This window comes from Balearica regulorum, chromosome 16, assembly GCF_011004875.1.
Source record: "Balearica regulorum gibbericeps isolate bBalReg1 chromosome 16, bBalReg1.pri, whole genome shotgun sequence".
In the NCBI taxonomy this organism is placed as follows: domain Eukaryota; kingdom Metazoa; phylum Chordata; class Aves; order Gruiformes; family Gruidae; genus Balearica; species Balearica regulorum.
Genome location: NC_046199.1, coordinates 9,755,656 through 9,783,437, shown reverse-complemented (window position 1 = coordinate 9,783,437; position 27,782 = coordinate 9,755,656). Strand labels below are relative to the sequence as shown.

At 42.9% G+C, this 27,782-nt stretch overlaps 1 protein-coding gene across 1 annotated transcript; it reads right to left on the bottom strand.

Moving 5' to 3' along the window:
- Positions 1 to 500: 500 nt before the first annotated feature.
- PRPF6 (pre-mRNA processing factor 6) lies at positions 501 to 27,456 on the bottom strand. Its single transcript, XM_075768263.1, has 21 exons — positions 27,286 to 27,456; positions 26,184 to 26,352; positions 25,285 to 25,403; positions 24,570 to 24,648; positions 23,486 to 23,662; positions 22,520 to 22,675; positions 21,710 to 21,804; positions 20,831 to 20,987; positions 20,457 to 20,619; positions 17,434 to 17,552; positions 16,539 to 16,757; positions 14,779 to 14,901; positions 13,809 to 13,930; positions 12,531 to 12,669; positions 11,417 to 11,536; positions 9,985 to 10,161; positions 8,974 to 9,107; positions 8,390 to 8,481; positions 6,206 to 6,320; positions 4,035 to 4,161; positions 501 to 3,258 (listed from the first exon to the last, which is right to left on the bottom strand). Exons 1-21 carry the CDS (start codon positions 27,354 to 27,356, stop codon positions 3,106 to 3,108), a joined length of 2,826 nt encoding a protein of 941 aa, XP_075624378.1. The 5' UTR covers positions 27,357 to 27,456; the 3' UTR covers positions 501 to 3,105.
- Between the last annotated feature and the right edge of the window lie 326 nt (positions 27,457 to 27,782).

The following is a 27,782-nucleotide window of genomic DNA, read 5'->3' as shown; positions in this document are numbered from 1 at the left end:
AGAGCAGGGCAGGGACTGTATTTCGTGCTGCAAAGGTGTGCCGCAGCCCAGGAACGCAGACCACCCCGAGTTTCAATTTCTGTTAGCGTTTGTGTTGATCATTATCATTCTGGATCCACAGTCAGCAGCTGGTTAGCACTCAGGACTACTGCACGCCATGCACAGCAGAAGTGACTGTCCAGAGAGAGACCCCTAAAATCCTCACATGCATCATGGTCCCATGCTTTCAGCCAAAGCCCCCTCCCATTTCCCCCCCGAGTTTTGAACAGGCACAGCAACATCAGCACCCAGCCCTGACTCAGTTCTAATTGCTTTTGTAGAGGATGCAATGGAAAAACATGAACTGACAGCAACAAGGCTCCGCTGAAGAGTAGAGCGGGTGTGTTTTAACCAGAGATAAAAGAAATGGTTGAATAATTCAGGTTTCAACTTGGCAAGAACGTTCCTCCATGCGAAGTAGGAACCACAGCATACACAACAACATACCGCTGAAGACAGGACCCATATAACTTGTTTATTGAGCTCTATATATAGTTAAAATTAATAGGTGCCATAATCCATTTAAAAAACACAAAGACATCTACAAACATTAAAAAGCTCAAAGATTGGTGATCCCTTTTATCTAAAATAACCAACAAACCAAACCACCCAAACCCAAGGAATGTAACCCCCCTGGGCCAGGGGAAAGGGAAGCTGCAGCTACAAAGAGCAGGTGGCAAAAAGTTTGGTGCTGCGAGGACAGCATCCACCGCAGGTCCCCTTGCCCAGGGCCTGCAGCACATTTCGGCACGCAGCACTGGGAAACAACCTCTTCTCTCATCACCCACAAGGAGCAATTCCCCAGCAAGTCATTCCTGTGAGTTTTCTCAATCCCAGGGCTCTTGGGTAGCCTGTCCCAAGAAATCCTTAAGGGATGTGGTGCTGCCACCTGAGCAAGGGGCAGGGGAAGTGCACGGATCCTGATAAGCGGGCACAGAGTATTTGGCTCAGGGAAGATGCTCCCAACACTCATTACAAGTCAGGAGTCTCTCCAGCAAGAAAAGCCACGCCACTGCAGTCCCAATCGTCCTCCCCTGTCTCAACTCCACAGCCACCAAACAGAAGCACCGCAGGGCAGAGGAATTTACGTGCCACCAGCACCCAACTTGCCCAAGTGCATCACTAAGCTAGGGAGTGCCACAGCAACCGAAATGTCGTGTTCCCTTCCCAGAGAAGCGGGATACGGTCCCCATGTCCGAGCACTTACACAGATCACATTACGGAGGAAGAGTAAAAGCTGTGTGAGAAGCACAAGGGGCTGAGGAAGAACAGCATGAGCTGAAAACTACTTTCTAGCATTTTTTTTCTCCTGCAGTTTCTGGCTTAGTCTTGAAATCCTGGTCTAGGCATGTTCCTTCCCACATGTTCACCCTCCTCTTTTCACAATAGATTGATGTCTCCATTCTCCTCCCCAAATTCTCTCCTTTCCCCTTTGCATAAACCCACATACAGGAAGGATGCCAACGATGGCATGAAATCCCTGAGCAAGAGTCTCTCAACTCCCGACGCCTCTCACTCACCTTTGGGAAACTACAATTTCACAGGACATCCGTGATTTAGACCCTCCTTAATGAAAATGCAGCTTCACATACTTTCCCCAGCTATTCAAGAGAAAGCACAAGAGTTTCCGTTATAAACCCAAAGAAAAACAGGCTTTTGCTTCCAGATCAACCATTCAGTGTTAAAAGATGGGCTTCTCATCCTTTTTGGCAAAAGGCTGTACCACAACTTGGTGCAACCACCGCTGGCAGATACATTCCCAGAGTGGTGGGAGCCTGATAAGTTCAAAGGTTTCCGTTATCAGACCCACTCTTCCCAGTCAGAGTCAAAGGGCAAGACCACATTCAAAGAGAACATAAGGAAACACAAAAAAACCAAGCTGTATTTTACACATATTGTCCAAATAAGCGATATGGGGTTTTCTCCTCCAACTAAACACATTAGTTAATGCACACACACAGACTGGGATACTTTTGCTATATCCTAACATGTAAGACATTACAGCTTCTCATTCAATAGTCACAGAAAGTAATTTTGGGGGGTCAAAATAATACAGATCACAAGTGGAGAAAACTGAAGACAGCTTAGAAAGGGTCCCAAACACAAAGCTTCTCCTCTCATGAATTTGCTTTTTTCCATCTGCACTTGAAGAGAGTCATCCCAAACACCCCACCTGAAAGCAGCTCCCACTGCAAAAGCATGCAGTCTCTCAATGGCTCTAAATAAAGGTTGTTCCTTCCAAAGGGCCTTCAGGGATTGCTGGATTTTGCCTTGCTGCATTAAAATACCACTGTGCTTAATGAAATCAGACACCTAAAAGAATAAGGTTATACTATATACATTTAAAAAAATTGAGGAAAAGGTATCTAAAAATACGCTCTTGAAATTCACAAAATGCTCAGGTTTGAGGAATACTTCCAAGTTGTGCTGCAGCTTGCCAGCAGAGGAGACCAAGCTAAACCAGTCTTGTGGCAAAAAACTTTAAAAAAAAAAAGAGAAAGAAAAAAAGGGGCCAGCCCAGCCCTCCTGCTCAGCTGCTGGTCTTCCCCCTGCAGAACTCCACTCCTCTCCTTCAAGGTCATTCAGTGTATTCAAACAGCAACAAAACAGATCTGCTGACAAGGAACCAGCATCAGATGGGCCAAACACTAAAGAAACTGCATGAAGGGGGACGGGACAGGATGGGGATGCATGCTAGGGAAGAAAACAGAGGGACTGCTAAATGTCAGAATCCATACAAGCACTAATTAAAGCTTGTATTTACAGGGGAAATCAGGCATCAAAATGAAAATGCCAAGGGAGCCTCACAAGGCTGCTTGTTTCTCCCACACGACGCCAGCAACAACATTCAGATGAAGTGCAGGAGCTGATGACCGCGTTGTGTCAGCCAAGAGCACTATCACTGGGAAGAGAAGGAAGCAGCTTTTCTTTTTGGAAGAAAGATCTTTCATATCACCACTCATCTCCTGTCCTCGAAATCTGTGCCACCATAAGGGCAAACGCACCAAAAGCGGGTAAGCAGACAAGTCCTACAGAGATGATTAACGCAGCTGAAGCCAGCATACTCTAGAAGGTATTTTTAAGCTTGGCTGCCACAAGCACAAGAATCTCTCCGATTTTTTTCTGCCAGTTCTCTATGTCCTTGGAGACGTCACACCACAGCTCTCCGTGGCGAGGTTCAGCATTCTCACAGCGCTTCCTCACCTCTTCTTGTTGTTCCTATGAGGAAGAGAAACAGCCATTTGCAAGTCTCTTAATGCCCTGGTTTGCTCCAGCAGAGAGCCAAAAATTTAACAATCCCCCTGTCCCCTCCCCAATTCAAACACTTCCAAAGCTTATGGCGGGTTTTTTGTTTTGTTTTTTTTAAAGGCAGTATGGAAGTCTGAGTCAAAATTCAGCAGCAGTAACTCTCCTGCCTTGCTGAGTAAACTGGCCAAGTTACACTCAAGCAAGTTTTGGCTACACCAGAGAAACAGCAGCAAAAACTTCCTTTGCATTACCACCTGCACGAGATCTGTCAAGTGAGAGGTCTCTCTGAAGTCAGAAGATAAACACTCCCATCATTTCAGTAATACCAGGCAGTAAAAACTGCCGTAAGAGATTAGAACAGACTGTTCCTCCAGCTGCATTCACGTGCAACTTGCACTTGACACTTGTGAAGAAACGGAACTAGTTACACAAACCCAGCATCGCAATTACAGGAAAATCTCCTAGGAGAAAGCTTGCGTTTTACAGAAGGAAGATCAATTTCATAGACTTTTGCACAAACTAGCCTGACAGCAGCCTGAAAGACAGTTCAGCTAATGACAGAGCCTTTTAAAAACCACCACACAGGCCTGGTCATGCTCATTCACGACCAGGCGTGACAGCCGTAGCCTCATATGAGAGCCACACAGGCAGCAGCATGCTCAGCCCAGCGCTGCAGCGATCCTCGGGACTGGGTAACCGACATCCTGTTGCCTTCCCCAGCTCCCCGTTCCCAGGCACACGCTCACCTCTGTGCCATGCTGGAGCTCAAATTTGTAAAAGAAAGCCCAAGCATCCCCCAGGTCAGAGTCGATCTTCACGGTTCGGTGGAACCACTCTCGGGCCTTGGTTATTTTACGCTCACTCCAGAATAGTCTGTTGAGAAAACCAAAAGTGAGTGAACAAATAGCCCCTCTTTAGAGGAATGTGGCAATCTGCAAGCACTCCAACTTAAAAAATCGAAATATCTGTAAAGCCTTTGCTCTCCCAAGAAGGAAACAGCAGATTTTGTAGACATCTGCTGACTGTCCTCCCGCTGGGAAGGGAATAGACAAGGAAGCACCAAAAAGAACATCCACCACTTCCTCTTCACTCTTCCTGCAGTGAAGCAGGTTAAGTTAGCCTCAGTCAAAGGAAGAGACAGACACTCCTGAGAAGGGAAGTGTTACTCTCAAGTTCAATCTTTGCTAACTCAATTGCTTAATTTTGCTGTTCCAGATTTGATATAGAAAGATACAGGATCATATGTCTACATCTATTTCCCCTCTTCCACTTTCTTAATATTTCAAGCTGATTTTAGAAGTTACTTAATTGTTAGATGCTAAACAACTGAAAATTGCATGCACTTTCCTGGAGCCATGGCTGCGTTCATATCCACAAAACAAGCTCTAGGGGAGCAGACCTATCTTGTCAGCTCCACTTTACAAGGAAAGGCGAGCACGTAAGCTTCTGCACTCAAATCCCAGCCTGGCACCCAGCCCGACCGCTGCCATTTCATAAAGGTACTTGTGAATTCTGAAAATTCTCCCCAGTAATTAACCAGCTGAGTCAATAGTCTCTTGGTTTCACTCCTATGCATTAAAGAGTTCATTCGAGCTAGTAAGGTCTTTATCAAATCAGACAGCCATCCCTCATAAAGAGCTTAGCCAGTCATAAAATTATACAGCTTATGTGATTGTTTTTAAGCCCTATAATACTCTTGATTGTTCCATGTTAAATAAACTGTGATTTAAAAGAGCACGAACAATGATAGCAGAGGCTCAACACCTGCAGGTAGTGGCCATTTTCAGCAGCCTATTTAACAAGTTTTTCACAGATGTGTGACGCTATGGTATTACTGTACCTACATGCAAGCCACGATGGGAGGTGGAAGCTGTTTGTGTTGGGATTAGCTGCTAAACTGTCTGAGGTTGCACCAGAAGGGGCCTGGAAGCAGTTTCCATAAAGCAAAAGTTAACATTTTTCTCACTTGCTGCTAAAGCCGAACAAGTCAGCTGTCATTATCTGGCAGAACCCAGCATTGCAGTCACTGGAGTGTATCCTACAGTTTTCTTTGGCTTATAAAAAAGAGTTGTGAAAGAATTGGGCAACGGTTTGGGTGACATGCTTCCTGCATTAACCTCTTCTGGTATCCACAAAGTAAGAAAAGTTTGTTCCAATCACGACTGCTGTAGAGCTGTTTGTGCATCTGATCAGAAAGGATATGGCATAAGTCAATTCTAATAGTGGTCTTCTGCCACTGGAAGCCTCGCAACTCGATCTAGGCAAGACGACAATTCCTAGTAGATTTATCTTCCCATTTCAGAGAAGCAAACTACAGTGTGACTGGTAGTCTGCATTCCAGAAAGGGCCACAACTGAAGAAAACTGACACAGCAGAAATTCAGGAGGGGAGAAGACTAGAAGAGCACAGAATTTAGCTCAAGATTAAAAAAAAAAATCCTGACATGATCTACAATAGAGAGAAAAGATGAAGAATACCATCAGCCACATAAAAACTGAAAAATAACCAGCAAAAATTGTCCCTATTTTCACAAGTACTTAAAACATATGCTACAAAACTTAACTAAGCCTGGTTCATCTGAAAGCACGCTGAAATCCCTTTCAAGGGACACAGAGATAGCGATTTTCAGAGTGCCAATACCCAGCACTGGAAAAGGACTCTGTGAATGTATTGTTGTTTGTGCCACAGTCCCAGATCCACCAGAACAGCTTGAGGGCAGGTTGACATCCCCTGCTTTGAATCAAGGGAGAGATCTGCACAGTTACTAGGAGACAGCTTGAGAGCTGTTACTTGCTCTGAGGCTTATTAGAGCTGCTGCAGCCAGAATCACATGGTTGTGCTTGAGTGCAATGTTTCATCATGGATGCAGCCACACACAGAAACGGGTATTTTTACTACATCATGCGCAGGAACTCACTTGGCCACAGCCAACAGGACATGTGGGTCATGTTCACACTTCTTGAGAGCGTCCACACTCTTGGTCTTTCGTTGTGGTCGCGCTTCAAGGAAAATTGCCTCTGACCACAGGATTCCTTAATCAAGTCAAAAAGGAAGATTGTTTAGTGTTATTTCTGACATTAACCCTCCCCATCCTCTCGTCTGGCCAGCTGTTTCTAACACAAGCAGCACTAGTGCCCCCACCCTGGTGGTTATTCATGCCCCAGCCTCACCCCAGATCACTCTTTCTGCATGGATAATTCATTCAGTACTCTGAATTTTTAGCTACTGCATGCACAACACTGGACCTTCAGTTCTGAATCTCTCCGTACCACAACCCTGCTGCAGCTTCAGCGCTCCCTGAGCTAACTGAGAGCTCATGCCTTTCAGATGAGACACTGCAAGCAGTGGAACAGGGGAAGGCAACTCAGCGTTTCAAAAGTGAAAGATACCCATTTGTCTGAATAGGAAACTGCAGTGGCAGAAGAAGTCCCAGAAGGTGCAAAGTACACCGTTTGGAAGCAGTTTCAAGGGTGCCAGAGAGCACCATGGTTTTATTGATGCTGGCTCTCCACGCATATGATGAAGGACAGAGTAGGTCCAGGAAAGCTGGGTTTAATCCCTAGTTCCTTTCACTGCCAAAAGCAAGAAAGGAAATATGCTCAGAGGAGCATGAAATCTTCAGTTTCTCATGTCAGCCAACCATACCTGCTGATCACTTCAAAGCAAAGCCTGAAAGCTGTGTCTGCCAGGACTCTATCAAAGTGCTGTCACTTCCCATAAACTGCACCAGGGGAATATACACAAGCTTTGATGACTGCAGTGACAGACTGGAGCAGAACTCTTCTCTCTCTTTATACATAGGGTCAAACCACATTTTTCAGGCCTCTATTTTCAGGCCTGCTAAGGACACAAATACCATTAATTTCAATTTTACTTGGTGCAACCTGCCTACATCAGCCATAAGCAACAGGGAATCAATTTAGCAATCAATGGACGCAAGTCTCTGGTTTACATGACTGTACAATGACCTAAGACCTGCAGGCTTTTATTCTGGTTTGTAAAGTTTTAAGATAGAGTTTGAAGTGATTTTATTTAAACAAAAACTGAGATCCTGCTGCCCGTTCCCATAGCAACAGGCAGATTTTGTAAAAAAGCCTGTGGTGGCAAACACTCATTAAGCATTAGGTCATTCACAAAACAAAGTGGGACTTGGGTGGTATTGCTTTGTTGACCCACTTGCATGGTGAGTAGCTTGCAATGAGTTTATCATGTCATAAAAGTCACTTAATTCCCAATTATTTCACTGGGACTTCAGCAGCCACCAATTAAACACCTTTCAAAACCTAGCCTGTAGGCAAGCTAAAAAGGCTTGCCCTGCAGTAGACTGCTACATTTTGTAGTTATATGACATCTTCTCTTCAAAGATGTCAACATGTTTAAATAATTAAGTTTTCCCACAATTCTGCAAAAAAATAGGGGAGCATTATGCACTTTCTCCTCCCATCCCAAGAGGCCAATGTTTCCACTGCTGGTTAGAACCAATTGACTTATATTATATGACCTATTTGCCTTTTTTTAAAAGTGAGTTAAAATAATCAAAACCCAGGACTAAACATTTATGGTACATGATCCCCTAATCATAACTGCGACTGAAATTTGCTGCCAGCACAAGTTATTAAGCACACAGTTAGTAGTGCAACTAGTGCAGGCAAACCAGCAACAGGAAGTCTCCTATGGCCAGCTGTACTCCAATGAGACAGGGAAAACCCATTGTTTTTCCAGTGAACTTCCTAACTACAAATACTCGAGAGTCTTTCTTCAATTTTAAACCTTGGCAGACTTCTGCCAGCTTCAGAGAAAAGCCACCCATACTCAAGATGCTTTCCTAGAAAACTTGGGAACAAACTGTAGACCACAGACCCAATAATATACTGGATATCGCAGCAAAATGGAACGAACAGCAACCTCTGGTGTGAGACAGCACAAAGCAATTCGGATTATTGATAAAGACCCTCAACATTTCATTTGCAGAACGATGACTGACACCTCTCCAAAACGTTGTATTTTGAGATCTGGTCAGAAAGGACATCTTGGAAAAAGATGTGCCTTTATCAACTGGGCAAAACAACCATGTTTAGGATAGAAATGAGATCCAGCTCACCTGAATTGGGACATTCTTGCAATGCCTTGGCCATCAGAGTATTTGCAATGTTCTTTAGCCCAGCTCTGTACTCTAATCGCACAGACTCTAACCTGATAAGGAAGAGACTCAGTGATGATATTTATGACAACATATTCACTATGCGGAAACAAACAGCGAGTCACATGAAGGTCACTGGAAATTGCAAACATCTGCCCATATTCTGAATATGTGTAGGTGACTGACATCTTCCCATTCCTCTCTGTCTAAAAATAAACATGACCTTTATTCTACAACAGCCTAGATCAAAAACAATCTGAAAAAGGGACTATAACAGAAATTAAAGATCCCTGGGGTTTCATGCTCTGTGCACTACAACTATCAGCAAAGAAATAACTCGTCCCCAGCTCCTTAGAGTAGCTACATATTAGCCAGGATCACCAAAGCATTTATGGTATTCAGAAAAAGTCATTAGTCCAGAATAAACTCTGGGACAGGCATGACCGTAAGTTTCAGGCTCAAATGGCTGAGAAGATGTAAAATAGTTGGCCTGAAGAATGCATTGGCTTTGTAGCCCAAATTCAGTTTATCTCCACACAACTCACCAGAGATCTGGATTCTTTGGATTCTTTAGGCGAGACTTTTCCAAGATGGCTCTTGCTCTAGTCAACTGCCCAACTTTCTCCTCCAGCCTGGACAGCAAAAGCCACAGGGGTATGGAATGGGGACACTTTTTCAACTGTTTAAAAAAATAAATAAATATAGTAATATGTAGATTTGTAAAAATTCTTATAACCCTTCTAGAAAAGAACTTCCCTCCCTACATCCTCCTGGAGAGTTTAGAAGAGAGACAAAGTTGATTATGTTGCTCAAATTTCTCTTAGTTAGCCTTACAGCACAGAACATACAGAAGCCAAGTTTCTCCTATATCCAAAACAGTTGAGTAAATCAACTACGACTGAGCTATCCCATTATTAAGAAAAGGAATACACCTCCCTTAATAATACATATACAATTTGTGCTCCACTTGGAAATGGCGGGCTCTCATACATAACCAGACCACAACAACAGAGTGTGCAGGAAACAGGCTGCCTTTGAAGCCTGGGAAGTCATTAGGATATCGGGAAGTCATTAGGATATCAACACTGGCAGAAACCTGCTTCCATTTTACTGTCACAGCTGACAGTTTCAGAAGCATTAATACCCAAGGACATCGATTACCATTTAAAAGAGACACGAGTGCTCTGTGGGCCACCTCTTTTTACAGTGTGTATCTAAGAGCTCATTAGGAGGCTTTTCTTTTAACAGTTCTGCTTTTAGTCTTTACAGAGAATTATTGTGCAATGACTTTTTTCCTACCAGTGAGGAGTCAAGCATACAGCAAACTCTCTCAAGCAAGAAAGTGAATTCTGCACAGGGATACTGGGCAAGAGAAATTCTTGCTGCTTATATCAAGGCCCTGTTTTTTTGTTTTGTTATTGTTTTAACCAACAACAGAGAGAACAGAAATCATCTCTTCCATTAGACTGGGACTGAGCCCTCTTCATTTTGATTCAGAGACAGACATCTCTCCACTCAACAAGTGCAAAGCAAACTCGCAGAAACATACATCTTACCCCTTGATTATAAGCCTCTCGTGCTTTCTCTACCAGCTCTTTTTGTTCCTCGATTTGTCCTTTCATCATCCACAGTTTGGGGAAGTCCTCATAGTGCTTCAGGGCTTCCTCACAAAGCTCCTGGGCTGCAGCAATGTTCCCAAGTACCCATTCTAACTTCACAGACTTCATGAAAACCTGAGAACGAACCAGAGCTGTTTATCACTGGCAGCCATTGAAAAACCATTAGTCCACCAATGCAGTGGGCTCCCACTTTCATACATTCATTAAAATGTTATTGATTAGCTACAGTTTGAGGTAAAATTTAAAAAAAAAACCACAAAAAAAACCCCAAAAACCCCAACACAGCAGGGTTAAATAACAATGGGAACAAGTAATAATGAGAAAGGTAAATGCAATTATTAAAGGAGTTGCAACAGCGTGATCGACCTGTATCTCACCTATTAGCATACAGTTGACATTTGTATAATATTTGTACACACGGCATAGCTTTAAGAGCATGACCAATTACCAAATTTGAGCCTGTTTCATGAGCACAATCTGATCTCCTTACATCCCAGCTACCAAGACCACCTGTTCTTATGGCATCAAGTTGCAACTGTTGTCCTGCTAATTACAAACCAGTACATACACTTTTCTCCCTCCAAATGCCTTTCTTTTGCCTACACCTGGAAGTTACAGGTGTGAGAAATACATTATAGACCAAAGGCTGTTTCACTACTCTTTGATCCCTGTCCTCCACATTCCCAAACTTCCCCCACCACAACTTCACAAGAGAGGCATCAAGTCTGAGACCAGAGTTTCAGCCCCAGCTGCCAGCTGGAGAGAAGCTCCCTGACTGACAAAAGAGGAAGAGGACAACGTCAAATATCGAGGATGAAGCACAAAATTGGGGGAGAGAGGCAGGGGGGGAAACCGAACTAATTTTTCTTTTACTTGGACAAGTTAAAATGGTTCTGTATGAACAGCTGAAAATCGACAAAGTTTATCATACCAGAAGTAATGCTTGAGATAAACACAAGAGTATTACTTTAAACAACAAACTGGACCAGAGCTGTCTTTAGCACAGGAAGCATAAGTGAGTCTTCTGTGAAAGTATTTTCTCTCTCTTTTTTCCAAGACATGCTTTTATGCAATATGAACATTATACAAACAGCTGTAAACTGGGAATTTCCTGACTTTTGCCATTTGTGTAAAAAAAACTGAAACCCTTCACTCAATCCTAGCCTTTTTTTCCCATCATGCCGTGACTTTGTGTCGCAATTCGCTGGAGAAGTGCTGCAGCAAAGCGGCCACATGCCTGCAAAAGGCAATGGCAGGGAGCCATCTGGTCAATCACTAAGGCCACAGAACTGAAGGAACTCCTCCTTCCGCCTCAACTCCCCCGTGGCCCAGCGAGGTCTCAGCCTCTCCACCCTTCACATATCCTTACCCTTGCAGTGGGGGCACTGCTGCGAGCTTTTGCCAGCAGCCTCCTTGCTCTTTCATATTCATTGTTTTCTGACTCGAGCTTCACGGCAGCCAGCCAGATCTCCTCGCTGTTGGGGTTGGCCTGCAAGAACATAAAATGACAGACAAATGCATACAGTGAATCAACAGCAGATTTAATCCTTCGTTTGATCCAGATTAAAATTGAAATCAGAACTTTGTCAATCCACAGTAGGATTTTTTTTCTGTTCAAGCTCCTCCCAATTTTCTTTGACCTTTGAAGTTTATAGAAATTCTCCAAAACAGATGCACAACACAAAGATATATGCCAGTTTAGAAGTTGGATGCTTCTCAATTGTTGAAAAGCATTAATGCTTGATCTTCTGAACTTCCAGTTTAAATACTAAAAAGACCACAGGGTCTGCCACAATGAGACCCTCATTTCGTTATCCCTGAGCAAAAAAACCTGAAGCTTGAATTCCCAACTGAGGTCTGTAAACACTCCTCCAACAAAAGCCATTTCAGTGGCAACCATGTCAAGAACTCTTCAGGATGGTAAGAAAAAACACCAAGAGCAAATGTAGGAAGTAAATATCTTTTACCTTCCATCTCAGGATCTGTCATTTGGTTTTGCTATCACTTAGCTTTCAAGTCTCATTCCCAGTGTTAGAACTGTACTGCTCTGCCCATCTTTCTTTAAGCATCTGGCAGATAATTCCCTTCATTTTGCTTTGGATGAATGGGTATGGTCCAAGTCATAAGTAATGCAGTAACCTCATTAATTAGGGCAGACCATTACCCTTCTTGCTGAGGAGACAGGTGACCCAAGACAAGGGGATTCTGATCCATGACTGGGGTTGGTGAGAGCCATGGTAGTAAAATTAATGGTTTGCGAACTCCGAACCTGCTGTGGTACTATTCTACTAAAAGAGTAGTAATATACTCTTGCTTCCAGCTTGCCGCTATTTTACAGGAGAACGTTTAACTACATAAAACAATCAAAGAACAGCGGAAAGGCATTTTGAAAAGCAGCAGGAATCAGGTGTTGACAGAAAAACCCTACTTTATATTCTTTATCAGTCGTACTTAACACCATCACACAAGTCTAATGTACCCACCTGGAAAGCCAGTGCCAAAATGCTTCTGGCTGCTGGCACATCTCCTGCTAGCCATTTCGATTTGGCTCCCATGAGCCAGAGCACTTCTGCTTTGGGACAGTGAGCAACAGCTCTCTGCAAAAGAGCCTCCAAGGATTCTCTGAGACAAGAAAGAGCAAGTTACAATCACTCGAAACGCTGCCAAAGGCGAGCTCTCACACACCATTTCCACTATCACTCAATGTTATAAATATTGTTGCAAAGTCCAACGTTGTAAACCTTGATAAGTTGTTTCATAACAAGGAAAGGGTGGGGTCTTTTTTCACAAGGGTTCTGAAATCAGCACTCCACAAACGGTTCATTGTTCAGACACCTTTGTTTGATAGCCTCTGTGGAAAGACCCTGCACACAAACAGCTCATTTGTCTTGGAAAGAGCCATTCTTCTTAACAAACTTTAGTAGAAACTGAGACAGGAAGTTTTTCAGAATTATTAGATGAAGCTGGCTTGATTTTATCAAAATTTTTTTTCTCCACTGGAAAATACACTTTTCAGGTAGAACAAGGGGCTTAAAAGTCAGCCACCACTGGGAAACAGGGAAGAAAAACATCAAAAGCAAAGACATACTTGTTCCAAAAAAAAGGTTTGAATGAGGCAGAACTCAGCATCTGCACTCACTTCCACACTATAGCCTTGCTGGCTTTAATAAGGATGATTCCATGTGTATAAGTGGTCTAATGCATAGATTGTTTGCTTTCTTCTAAACTTTGGGCAGAAAGTTTCAGATGTCTAAAGCTTTATGAATAAACTTCAAAATAAGAGGCCTGAACTGTGACAGTATAACACCAATCTTTATACAGAGTGTGATACATATGCATGGTATGTTTAATCAGAAAATGCCAGAGATGCTCAGACAACTTCAGCTGTGAAGTAGTTTATCCATGAAAATGAAATTAAACATATGCTGTATTTCTAGGTGACTTGTATTCTCAAGTTTTTCTAGAAATGCCTTCTCAAAGACCATTGTCCCTACTTTGTCTCTTCATAGCTATTTTTACCAAGTTATCCCTATTGCAAAAGAACTTTTTATGACTTCATAAAAACCAAAGATGTTTTGACCACAGCCATAACAAAGAAAGTCAGACCTGCAAACAATGCCAGCGAGTTTCCACCAGCTAAACTAACTCTGCACGTGCAACACAACACTTCAGGGCTCATCTTGTAGCTTTTCTTCCTCCCCAACCTCCCACCCTGCAAGAAGGCTGAACCCCTCCACCCAAGGATTATGGAGCACATATACCTGGTTCCGTGGTTCTTTTCAAAGTACGCTGCTCGCAGCCACACACTCTTCTTGCTCGGGAAAACTTGCAAGGCGTAGGCATAAATCGCTCGGGCACACTCCAGAGCATTATGAGCAACACACTAAGGAAAAACAGATCAGAACTAAGTCAATTTAGGGTTGCACTGAAATCAAGTGCAAGAAGGAATGGCACATGCATAATTCAACACAGAACTCAATAACTCAGAGTAATACATGAATTGGGGCATTATATACAACAGAACAGTTACTATCAGCTTTTAAAAAGGAAGCAGGAAGGAAATTTTCAAGCGTCCCTCTATCAGAGTACAAGTATCACTGGCCTTTCACTGGGACTGACACACACAGGCTGGCTTGAAAAATTAGCAAGGCACTGTAAATACTCTCCCGTTTGCACTTCATTTGTTTTTTCACAGGCAGAGCTAGAAGCGCCACAGCATGTGTCCTGCTCCTGCTGTAAGCCCAATTCAAGGCCAGTGAAGTGGATGTTTCTCATGCTGAAATATAATTTAATTTTTAGTGCATGTTCAAACTACTCCCCTAAAGCAAAGAAAGCCTGGTAAAACTTTTACCTACTCCCCTGTTCAGTCTTACATTAACTCCTGAGCTACAATGTTTATGTCTTGAAACTCAACTGCCAGTTCCTTTAACCAGACCTTCAATCTCCATTGATGTCACACACACACAAAAAAATCCACACCAAAACCAGCAAATAATCTATCACAATACCAACTTTTTGCTTAGTAAAAATTCAAATCTGGAAAAATCTCAACAATACAATAACCTCCCGAGAGGCAGACTGGCCAAACACAGGCAGGTGTTGAGGGAATCACATCCACTTTCACTCATTAAAAAAAAAAAAGTAATTTCCCAAGGTGCAGTTCAATTTCCCCCACTTAAAATTAAACAAACAAAACAAACCACCAAAAAACAGCATTACAGCTGGACATACACTGTCTGCATCCTCCATCCAGGTATGTTTCCGATCTTCTTCCTCAATCCCAATCCCAATCACAGCTCGCATGATAGCCTGGCACGTGGCCACACTTCCAGCTTTATCACATTCCTCGGCATCCTAGAAACGAGAGTAAACGCCTGCTCATTTTGAGAAATCAGCACAAAAAGTTAAATTCCGCAACAGTAAGTCATGCACAAACCCAGAGACATTGTGGGTCACTGCCACATTAAAAATATCTTATTACTCAAACATATCTGGACACTAACTAGTGAGCCTACACCCACAAGGAAGGTGCTATAGCTGTACAGGGAATCAACCAGAACTCGGTTAGAAACAGAGCACGCCAACTGCATTCACTGAAAAGGAGTAAGTGTGAAAATGTGTGACCTTTCCAGTCTGAAAAGTCTCCTCTTACAGCTCCACTGACCTGCCCTGGGCTGGGCCAAGCAGGGACTTGGCCAATAAAAAACTACAAGAATTTGAGGAAGAACCGTAACATCAAAACTACCGATTTTCTTTCAGCTTTCGGTTGATTCTTAAGTCGCAATAAGTGCTAAGAAATAACTGAATTTAAATTAATACACCCTCAACCAGTGTTAAGTTAAAGGTGCAAAGGCTCTCTCATCAGAGCATATATGGAAAAGTGAAGTTTTGTGACATACAAAGCTTTTGGAAAGCCACGCGTTTCTTGCTTAAACTTGTTAAAAAGGCCTCTGATCAGATAACAGAAATGGAACAGCTCTAGTACTGAAAAGGAACTCGAGAAGACAATGATGCAGAGGCTGTGGTGGTGTTTTTTTAAACAGAAGTCAAAATTAACCTTTAATTGTTTTACTGCTGCAAAGAAAGTTGTAATTCTTTTAGATGTTAACAAGGATATCTGTTTCATATTAAATACTTTGTTCATTATCAATACTCTTAAGCAGCGTGCCAAGAACATTTTGCTGCCCTGATCCATTGTAAGTGATTTTAGTAGTAAACTGGCTTAAAGACTTATGCTTAAACAAAGTACAGTATGCATTCAGGAGGAAAGAGGTTCTATTAACCTGAACATCAAGCTATTCAGATTGCAATAGTCTCTGAAGTCTCTTACTAACTCAAGAACTCAAGCACCACAGCTTTTGAACGTGACCAAAACACTAGAAACCCCTACTACCTTTTGCTACTTTTCTAGTACAGAACATCAAAAATATGATGACCTGGGATGAACCTCCATAGAGGTTGTGTTTTGTAAACGTCACAGTACAACACAGTTCCGCATGTCAGCTGTAACTACTTCACACAACCTCAGGACTACAAACCAATAAAGGACTAACAGAATATTTCCTGCCTGCTGCATGTGCAATACTTGTATTGATTTCTTACAACACTATTTGACAAAAACTTCTTTGGCAAACAGATACCTTTTAAGCCAAAAGAGACATATGCAAAAACCACATAAATCCTTCACTGGAGGCTTAAAGCCTCTGTCCTGCTTAAGGCAGCAGCTGCTTCAACTTGAAGTTGGTTATCTTCCAAGACAGAAGGAAACCAGACATTCCTCAGCTCAACACACGCGATGTTACCCCAGAGTATCACCTAATTCTGGCCTTGGCTCTCGTCAGCTTTTTAGTCTCACCTCTTGTATTTTCATGGGGATCTCCACTGATTAGCCTAGTACAAAATTACTCTATCCTACAATATCTTACATCAATAGCCTTCAAAACAGAACTTGAAGAGTTCACCTGGGTCTCTTAACTGACATCAAGCAATACCTGTATCCATTGCTCTCTGTTGATTTCCACACCATTAGCCCTAAGAGATGTGATGGCTCTGTCAATAATTTTCTCCACCATCTGGGTGTTTCCATTGGCTTCCTCCAGTTTGGCAGCAGTAATCCAGATGTGACGATCTGTTGGAATATTCTCACGGGCTTTGTTAAGGACTTTACGAGCATTCTCATATGTCTCCAGCCTTGCCAGTGCAAGCCACAGCTGCGGAGCAACAAAAGATGTATTTTAGATTAGAACGAGGAGATGACAATGCTGCCGTATGGCAGTGTCAGCTCAAAGAGATAAGCAGCTTTATGCTCTTTGCTACTGGTTGGCAGTTGTCCTCAAGTAGTATAAGCAGGCTGCAGAATACTGACAGAGAAACAGAAACACAGTCTACTACTGTCCTCAAAGATCAATCCTAATCATCTCAAGATATCACCTCCGTTTGCTGGGCTGCTGCACTCATATTTTCACATATTTGATATTTCACATCACCTTTCAAACAGCTGAATAGAACACTCTGCTTCAGAATTTCATAAGTGAGCAACTTTGGTTTAGATTCCCCAGGCTATATGTATGCTTGTTTTCACAAGCATCGAGGCACTACACGTGAACACGAACGTGGCTAATTGGCTACAGCAGGCACAGCAGTACGCTTGCATAATTAACGCAACAATTACATAGGAAAATGAGGCATGTAATGACCACCAGACAATTAACTCTGGAGGAAAAAAAAAAGGACCGTCCACTCCTCATCACACCCTACTCACTGTGGCATCAAGTGCGTGGTAACAAACTCCTACCGCAGTCACCCTGCCTTTTGCTTTCAAAGCTGTACTGCCAACCTGAAGTGGTATGTAGGGGGTTGCTTTGCTTTACTTTTTTAAAAACTTACTTCAACACTAGTTGGACAGCACTCCACAGCCCGACTCAGCATGATCCTGGCATCCTCAGGTTCTTCTAACTCCACAGCTGCTTTCCACAAACGCACTGAATTCGGAACATGCTCAAGGGCTAGAGAGGCAAAACAATTATGTCAATCATGACAAAGTAAAGTACCAAAGAGAACTGTATTTTTTAAAAGATAAATTAAAGGCTTTGTCCTATTACAGATGAAAATTCCTGAAAGACAGAAGGGAGGGAACTGTACCTGTATTAGCTCTTGCTTCAACAGTGAGAACTTACAATCAGAAAACAAAAAACCCTTAATTTTAATTGGAAACAGGTTTTGGAGACCCAAGGGCTTTTCCCCTGTACAAGCTGTAATTGCATCCTCTTCAGTAAAACACCTAGCTGAAAAAAGCCTCCAGTCTCAGCAAATGAGCATGTGTAGGATCTTCAAAACTGGGAAGCCTAATCATGCTGGGTCTCTCTTTATAAAAAAGGAGCATCTTCAGTACTAATAACACAATCTTGTTCCTTAGTTGTTGAAATCATCCCTTCGCAATTTAGTTTTCCAGTAGGCATCTCCTAACAGCTTAATGGATCCTATTTAGATTCCCAAAAAGTTACTGGCCCGCTATGCAAAAATAAAACAGGAGGATGCGTAAAAGCTTAAAGGTATCTCTGACATTAACACCCTAAGCCACTGAGTCCAAAATGTTCTTTCAGCAATCCAATATGGGCTCCATCTAACTAAGAGTCTTTGAGGCTTCCTTAATCTTGTCCAAGAGTTAGCTACTGCTGGTAGAAACTGCATTCTCTGCAGACTGGCTAAAACATTAAAGTCTAAACAATAGCTTTTGTCAGTCTGTCTCTGCCTAACCGTGTATCTTAAAGCGACACTGAGAAACTAAAGGGCCTTTGTCACTACAACTTACACCACAGACCACCAGTATTAGCTGCATTGCAGTAGTAGTTTCATTGCTTCCATGGTGATTGTACACAAACGTCCTATAGTAACAGACAACTGAGCACATTCTTCTTCAATAAAGCAAGCATAACTGCAGGACCACAGAAGCAGGTGGGAAGAGGCATCTAAACCTACTTTGAAACCAGCTAGGCTTCTAGGCAAGGCTGTTCCTTTAAGCATTCCTGTAAAGGCAGAGGCACACTGCTGAGCCTCAACTTCAGAGTACATCCCAGCTCTACAGAAACACACAGAGCATTTACAAGTAGTGTGCACTGAGGATTCAGGCATTAACCGTTTCTCCTCAAGTCTGCAGCAGCAAGAGATTTTTCAGAAGAATTTAAGTGAATAGTATCAGCCTGCAAGAGCTGAAAGCATCACTCAGCAGGACAGAACGTGTTTTCATAGATAGAGCATTCGATTTTTACACCTCAGGATGCATTTTAAACACTCAGCTTGCTGGCTCTCCAGTCAGAAAGAGGCTTTAAAAACTCCAGAGGTTTTGCTGGATGTTAGGAGTGCACACAGCCAACAGACAAGAGAAACACATTACGAAAGATCACGCTTTAGTGACATTACCAGGCAGTCAGTCATTTTTATTTTAGGAGAAATAATGGGTTAAACTGCCACTTATCTTACGGCTGTATATACAAACAGCTCGAAGCCTCATATTAGTGATGTTCCCTAGGTAGCAGAGGAGCACTGTGAAGCTGTTAACAGGCAGAAATTGGAAAGAGAATGATAAATCATGTTCCATTCCACTAACAGCTTTGTATCAGAGATTAAGTAGGTGGTTCCAAAAACTGAAGCAAGATGTTTTTCTCTTTGCAAATACAATGTTTAAAGCAAAAGTCAGTACTTGAGTAAGCCACTGCTTTCACACAAGATGTTCTCCTATCCCAGCTGGACTCGAAAATCTATTTCTGCCATTTCTGTAAAAATGTTTTTCTGTTCAGCATCTATTATTGTTCATGAGAAGGACACACAGTGTCACAGGAGAGACACTTCACAGCAGACTGCACTGCTTAGTCAAATCAAAAAAGGTACTGAATAGTTAATATCTTAACTCTTACAACTTCAAACCCAGGAACCTTTAAATGCCTTTCATTCATATGCAGTATGAGGTCATTTCACCACGGATGTGCAATTTTACATGCAATAGTAGAAGCCAATTTTCTTCTTCTGAAGCCAAGCCATTCAATACTGCAGACTGCTTCACAGTGATTTAGTATATCAAATCTGGACCCTTTTCCCTGTCTAGATTAAAGTCAGGAGATACAACTGATACAATTCAATAGTCATGAAGGATCTAATCTCTACTAATACAGACACAGTAAGTTAAAATAATCAAAGAATTAATACTATGAACCTGTGAGGAAGGCCTGGGTTCAGGACAACTCAGCAAACTGCTGTTAAAGAGATCATTGTTTGGAAAAGACAGTAATTCCCCAAAAGAGGAAAACCTCCAAAAGCAATACAACAGAAGATGTAAGGTTTTAGGTAAGCACCACAGAGAAAAGCTGTTTGTCAAGAACACAGAACTTGCTACAGTAAAGCAAACCCCGAGGCCCACCAGGGTCAATGACATGAGAACCCCAAGGCCACTAAAGCTCCTCCACCAGGAATCTCTGTGGTCTCCAACAGGTTACAGACAAGCTGGACCTCAAACACAAAATCCAGTATCTTTTCCAAAATGTATCATAAGGTGACAGTTAAAACACCATTTTCTCCTTAGAGCATAATTTTTTAATTGCTTTCATCTACCTATCTAACTTTGATCAAATTGGAATTGGTTTTGGTAAGTGAAATGTCATTTTCAATAAGCAATTAAATGCTCAGTAACAGCCGCTTTCCACTGAAGAATGTTTTACAAATACTTCAACAACTCTACTCCGACTCAACAGCAGCAAGTTCCACCATTAAGTCACACATTACTAACAGCCGTATTTCCACCAAAGATGCAAGAAAAACCCTACTTAAACTTATGGACACATCTTGAACAACTTACAATGCAATACAAACAGAGGGAGACTGAAGACTTTGTTCCCTGACCCTGCAGAAGCTCTCACCTTTCCTAAGGACACGTTTCTTTGCACGGATATCTGTCTCCAGCTCTGCTGCTCTTATATAGATTCGGACAGACTGCGGAAGGTGGCGGACAGCTTGGGCCACAACAGCCTTGGCTGTATCCCCAGGCTGAAGCCGAGCAGCTTCTAACCAAACATCTTCACTCTGTCAGGAAAAAGAAACAATCTCACTTTACATCAAAACAAGAATTTAAAACTTGAGTTTCTAGCTAAACGTGTGTTCTTTTAATACTGCAGACAGTGAAGCTGTATCAGATGTAGCCTGATACAAGCTTAACAGAGAGATGACATGCTCGTAACCACAACCTTTTCCTACTGTCCTGCAAGGATCAGCAGGGAAGCAAATCAGTTCTGACCTTGGGGCACATCTCCGTTCCTTTCATGATGAGGTTTCGAGCCACTTGGAGTTTGCCAGTGACCTCCTCCAGTCGGGCTGATGCTATCCAGGCTGGCGGATGATGAGGATTGGTCTCTCGTACAGATTTCAGGAGCAAACGGGCTTTCTTGATATCACTAAAGGAGGAGGGAAGGCAGGCAGGAAAATTCTCAGCACACTAGCAAACAATTTTCCTGAATCAGTAAGTGATTTACAGTCAGTTCTTCACAGCCACACTCAGATGCACAGTAACTGTGACCTCAAATGTTTCCATACTGGTGACACAAATTACATACTACCAAAACAACCTTACAAATATACATGAACCAGGGAGATCACAGTGAAAACCAGTTAAGTATTTAAGTAAGACTTTTAGGAATTACAGTTGGGCACTTGCAGTTGGAAGCTGATAAGCCCAAGCGTTGATTTAAGTATTAGCATCAACATTTGCACATATCACTGACTTAAATGGCAATTCTTTATGAAAAGAGTGTCAAACTTCAGATTAAAGAGGTTTTCAGAGGTCGTCAATCAAGCCTAAATTAGCAGTACACAGGTACAATTAACCAGGCTATTTCCTGGCTGGCAGGCAGCCACACAGTCATCACTCTGGCATGTTAGTCCAGGGAGAGAATAGAAACAACTCCCACAACTGATGCATCCAGGTCAGATGCTAAATACATCAGTTGAAAGACTGTAACAGATCTCATGTTAAAAGAATTCATCCTCAAAAACTCACCTAGCATCTTTTACAAATTAAATGCTAGCTGAAAGCCACCAGCTCAGACAGATTCCCATTTATATGCAGGATCACAGCCATTACTAAGAGGATAAATCAGTTAATCCTTCTTAAACTTACTTGATATCTCCTCCATGTGTGGGAATCATCGAATTCAAGTCTGTCAAATATCCTTTCGGGTCCACTACAGTCTGGCCACTCACAGAGTCCGACACCTGGGAAAGTCAAGTCAGCGCTACTGAAATGACCATTCATAGCCCCACAGTCTGCCTCACACATTAAAGACTGAAAAGACACTGCAGCTATACCAGAAACCTAGACATTAATCTGTTACCAAAACCAAGGAATGAGGAAAACACAAAGCCTTGCTTATTAGCTTTTTTCCCCTTCTAAAATACACAACTTTAATGTTAAAAATTTAGTACCACTGAGAATCCAAAAAACAAACAGCTTGGCTTTCAGTAACCAAAAGGTCTTGCAGCCATACCAGCTAAAGCCCATCTTTTTACTTTAAACTAGATTTAGATGGGGAGGGGGGAAAAAAAAAAATCAATAAAAAAAGAAGCAAACAAAAATATAAGAGTAGTATTTTTCAGCATTTTGTCCTGCATCCCTACACAGGATAGAAGATATGCTTCCGTTGGTGAAACTACAGTGCTGTTTGCCTGAAGTTCACGTCTGGTAAAACAAGGCAGTCTGTTCTCCCGTAACGACCAAGACTTCCAGGGACAAACTGTTTTTTCTCAGGAAATTCTATTAGCATAGAGGGCAGGAGATTTGGGGAGGAGGAGTACAAAATTGTTTCACAGCTGAGCTGTTTCTTCTAACACCCAAAAGAATTAAAAACTTTTCTAAAACCAGGCCTTAAATAGCAGCACATCATCAGCCCCAGGTACACCCATGACAGATCCTGCCTTCCAACATCCTTACCTGGCTTAGCCTCATATCCATCAAGGTGTTCCTGGCTTGGCCAATCTTCCTCATATCCAATTCGCCCGTCCCAGGTGTCATCAAGCCTGGTGTCATACCTCCTGGGTACGGAGTGTTCAAGCCCCCTGGGTACGGAGTATTCAATCCACCAAATTGCTAAAAACAAGATAGAAATACATTCCTAAAATCTCTTCTGACATTTCAAAAATAATTCAGGCTGTTGGCTGATCTGCTCTTCTCCAGTGGCAGACACCAATGCCAAAGCCCCAAAAGTACTTCTGAAACAGTGGCTTCTCTGAATCACAGAACATTTCTCATACAGGCTTTGCAAATCTGAGGTTAATTACTCAAGTTTAGTCAAGTCAGTGAAATAAGTAACAAGAAAATGAAAAATTCGAGCACAAGCATCTAAACCTAGCACATTTAAACAGAAATATCTACAAAGAAGCACCATGGACATCTGGTGCCAGTTCAGGGCCAGTCAGCTTCTCCCGTAACTGTATGATCGTAGTAGCCTGCAGCCATATAGCAATAAGCTAAATTACTTAATTTTCAGTTTTTAACACAATTGCTCCAGGGTTGAGCAAATTGTTAGGTGAAACTGAACTTTATTTTCTGATTCATTTTTGCAAAATGTTGTTATAACAGAAACAGATGTTGGTTATGCTCACCAAAACTCATTCTACAGCCAAAGAAAAGGAAAAGAAACACTTTCTTCCATTTTTAATAGGAGAACCAGGCTCTCCCTGTCTATCCTCAAGTTTTCTCTGGTAATTGGCACGCACTGAACAACTGCAGCAAGCCCAAGAGTTTAACATCCAGCAATTCCTCTGACAGACTCACAAGTTACAGGGGGCTTTTTTGGTCAAGTATCTTTTTTCCAAATGCCACTAATGAAAGCACAGTCTAAGCCTCGTCTCTAATTACAAAGTATGGCTCACACCATCAGGTTTGTTTTGTACTCACCGTTTGGCGTGGGTCCACAGAAGTGTGATTCTCCCCTGACTGTAAATGCTTTGCAAAGAAGCTGTCGGGTACAGGAGTCAGCTTCTCATAACGAGGATTCCTCTGACGCTTGTTCCTGGCATCACCAACTTCTGGAATACTCAGCCACTCTTCTTCTGTGACCTCTGCTAGCTTCCGCTATCCAAACATGAGTTGTCAGCATTATTTGTTGTAGATTTTTTTTTACAACTGCTCTTATTCCTATAGATATTTTTTTCTTGAAAGAATTCAGATCAACTAAAGACCTAAAGGCCAAAGATCAGATTTTTTCTAATCCAACATACAAAAGAATTAGATGCATTTAATTAGAATTTGGTTTTAGTCCAGACTGAGATTCCAAATCAATTTTTTTATTAAATTCAGTGCTACAAACACTCAGATTAATCTCAGTGCCTGCAGCATTGAGTGCTTTATTACTAATCATTAAACAATACCTTAAACAATACAATCTATTTAAAAGAAGATTTAGAGTCAGATCCTGCTCAACTACTATTTCAATACCAACAAGTTATCAAAGACAGAAGGGTAACACCTTCTCAGGAACTGACATGAAGTTGCAATAAAGCACAAAACAAAAACCTAGTATCACAAGATATCCACAAGAAAAGTGTTCAATAGGCAGAATCACCATGTATTCTCCCATATCCCTACAAAGTAGCTTATAAACACCCACTACCATCACCTAAGCGTAACTTTGAATGCTGCTGTCAGTAGAGACAACATTGCTTTTTCACTTACTGCAGCTTCCATCATCACTTTGATTTAAATGAGCACTACCAATTATCCTGTCTATAACTGTGCAACTAACTGAAAATTATACCGCAGTACTCAAGAGAGTTTCAAACCAAGAAAGAGCTTCCATACCACTAGCTGCCAGCTTTGTATTCGCTTCCTTATTTTTTCCAACAGAAAGTAATTCCAATCTGGAGAATAACAAAGTACTTGTTTGCTAACACACAAAATCTGAGCAAAGAAAGGCAGAACATACATCCATCTCCCACATGTCATAAAGATAAAAGCCACATTTCAGACAGTTTTGCCTTACTTTCAAGTCTGAGAACTGCTGCTGAATTTTGGGTCGTTCCATACGATATTTTTCTATTTCCTCTTTTTCTCGTTGTTCCCTTAGGAAAAGGAGTACTGAGGTTATGCTCAAGGTAATACTCAGCAAGTCTTTAAACAAAGTGTTGATATTACAGAAAAATGTGTTTGATCAGAGCTAAGGCACAAAAAAAAGCATTTTTTCCAAGCTTAGACTATCGGCATTATGACAGAGATGTCTTATCAAAAAAAGACAACGTTATAGTGTAAAAACAGACATCTTGAATCAAGTGAACTTCAGTCTTTAACGTTCTCTTACCTGCAGACCAGGTAGCGAGTTTAACAACTTAAGTAACACTCACTGGTTTACAAGACACCTGCGTTACATGACTTAGTTCTAACAATTTCCAGTGTGCTGCACAGCACGTGATGTGTTAAAACCGTCGCTCAGCACCCCTCCACATCATCTTAATTAACTACAGTGAAGCAATTCAACCACATCAACTCTCAGAGCCAGCTGTGCAAAATACCCATCATCCTTAAAACTTGGACACACAGTGTGAAAGGTACAGCATTAAAATGAATAAAAACTGTGTATGCTTCTGAAAACGTACCCAGTAGACAAGGACAAAATCTGAACTGGAAAATGGAAGAGGTAGAGTAAAAGTCTAAAACACAAACTAAAAAACACTCCACGCCGGTGTTGTAATTCATCCTACCTTCTTTCTTTTCTGCGTTCATCCATCCTCTTATCCAAAGCTGCATAAATAGCATCTGCTTCCTCATCATCTTTTTCATAGGGACCACTTGAGAACAGGCTCCCAGCATACCCATTGAACTAAGAATTTGGAGAGAGAGAAAAAAAAGAAGAAAAAAACACCAGCATCCTCAGTTTAAAGCTCCTGTTGTGTTTCTGCTACAGCCAACAGTCACCAGAACAAGGAGAATGTATGAAGCAGGCTATTTCTAACAACATTGCATCAGACTAAATAAAAGCAGCTTTCTTCTACCACCCCTTGATTTTATTCTCCCACACCATTTCAAAAGCAAAACTGCCTCAAAATTGCTCCTCTTACAAAACTGCTTCTATTAAGCAATAAATGAGATCCCAGTATAGAAAGGCCATTTTCTTCCAATAACCACTTTTTTTTAAACTACTAAAAGCAAACAAAAAGAATAACACAACATTCAACAAACCAAAGTGGGATTTAAACACAAAAGACTACACAGGCCACATAAAGACAAATATATGTCAAAGCACAAGAGCTTAGATTTCATTTGTGCAGTAGAATACAAAATACATCCCCCAAAGTACTTAAACTAATATTTTATTTATGGATCTCTTCCCAAGACTCTCAGGGCTCTGCATAGATAATTAAACCACAATACATGCACCAAAGCCACAACGAAAATCTGCAAGCACTATGCCATTATGTATGACGAGGTCTCAATTAAAAAAAAAAAAGAAAGAAAAAAGGAAGTGCTGCTAGCAAACTACAGGAAATTCTGGCCTTGAAACCTCAGCTAATATGGGGTTTCATAGCAAGAGAGCAGGGAGCTACACAACTTCTCTTCCACTTGGGGAAAAACATCTCCAGGATGATGAAAATCTCATTACCTCATCATAATTGGTGTCGTTCAAATCTTCATCATCATCATCAGCTGTCTGGTTCTTTTTCATCTGATCCCCAACAGTCCTCTTCCCCGGCGGCGCATGACGATCATCCACGGGGTCATTTGCATCACGTGCAGGGCCAATATCGGAGCGGGTGGTAAAACCTGTGGCTCTGTGTTGATAAACCAGTAGTAGCTATTTAGTACGCTGCAACTCCACTATTTGTTACGCAGGCAGACTGTCAAAATCATTACTTCTAGCAGACAATAAAAATACCATTCTTTTGCAAGAATGGCATCAGCCAGTCCCCATCCCTACTGTTCATAAAGCCTGGGGGGAAAAGCTGTTCCTTCACAGGGAGAACTTGATCTATAAAGACACTGCAATCACACGGCTCACTGCTCTACCATCCAGCTTGTACTGAGAGATGCTCTCTCTTCTAAACTCTACGTCTCTCAGTGGGACACAGCAAAAAAGCTGATCCTGCAGGCTGTATGGCACTGTGGGGTGGGGAACTGGGCACAGGGATGGCGTGACTGGGGCTCTCAGAAACCCCACATTCAGCCGGACAGCATTTCCCAGAGCATAGTCGATAAAATTACCCCAGCGTAAGGGCACCAACAAATCAGTGGAGAACAAAAATAACTCACACCCAGCAAAGGGCAACTCCTGGTGCCTGCCCACCCACCGCCGAAACCTGCCTCTCACTGTTCCCAGCACAAAGGCACCCAGATTTAATGATTCTTAACGGGGCCCCACGTACACACCCAGTTACAAAACCCGGAGAGACACAATCCCCTCCCGGCCAGCAGTATCTAAAGCACCCAGGAACTCATCCCCGGCGCCAAGTCCGCGTTTAAATAAAAACCGGCCTATCTGAGAGTAACGGGAATCATCTCGTAGCAATAACACTGCAGAAGCCGAGCAGGGCGCCCGGGGCCTCCGGCCTGCCCGAGGGGACGGGGCCGGACGGGGCATGGGCACCAAGCCAGGCACGAAACGGGGCCCGGGGGTGTCCTGGGGCCCGGCGGGCCGTGAGGGGGAACGGGGGCGGGGAAGGCCTAGGCCAGGCCCGCGGGGGAACCGGGAGAGCGCGGCGCCTCACCCGCGGCCCAGCCCCGGCACGTAGCCCAGGGGCGCGGGCATGCCCAGAAACGGCTTCTTCTTCTTGTTCATGGTGCCGGTGACGGCGAGGCGAGACCGGGGCCGCTGGACCCAACCGGGGGAGCGGCGGTGACGGCGGAAGCGGCGGCGGCAACAGGCAACGTCAGAGGGCGGGGCTATCCAGGGGGGCAGAGCAGCACTTCCTCTCCCGCAGGGGAGCAGAGCGCCCCCTGGTGCCGTGGAGGTCCCAAGCGTGGGGGGGGGGGCGTGAGCCCGGCGCGCATGCGCGCACCTGCCAGCACCTGCGCGGGCGTGCGCACGCGTGTGAACACCTTCGTGTGCGTGGGGACACGGGCGCAGCCCCGCGTGCGCACACTGCACGCGCACGCGTCTGCGCGCGCACCTACCTGCACGCACGGGCCCGCCCACACATGCACACCTGAATGCACGCGTGTGCACATACACACACCCACGTGGGCGCTCTGCCGCACGCCTGCC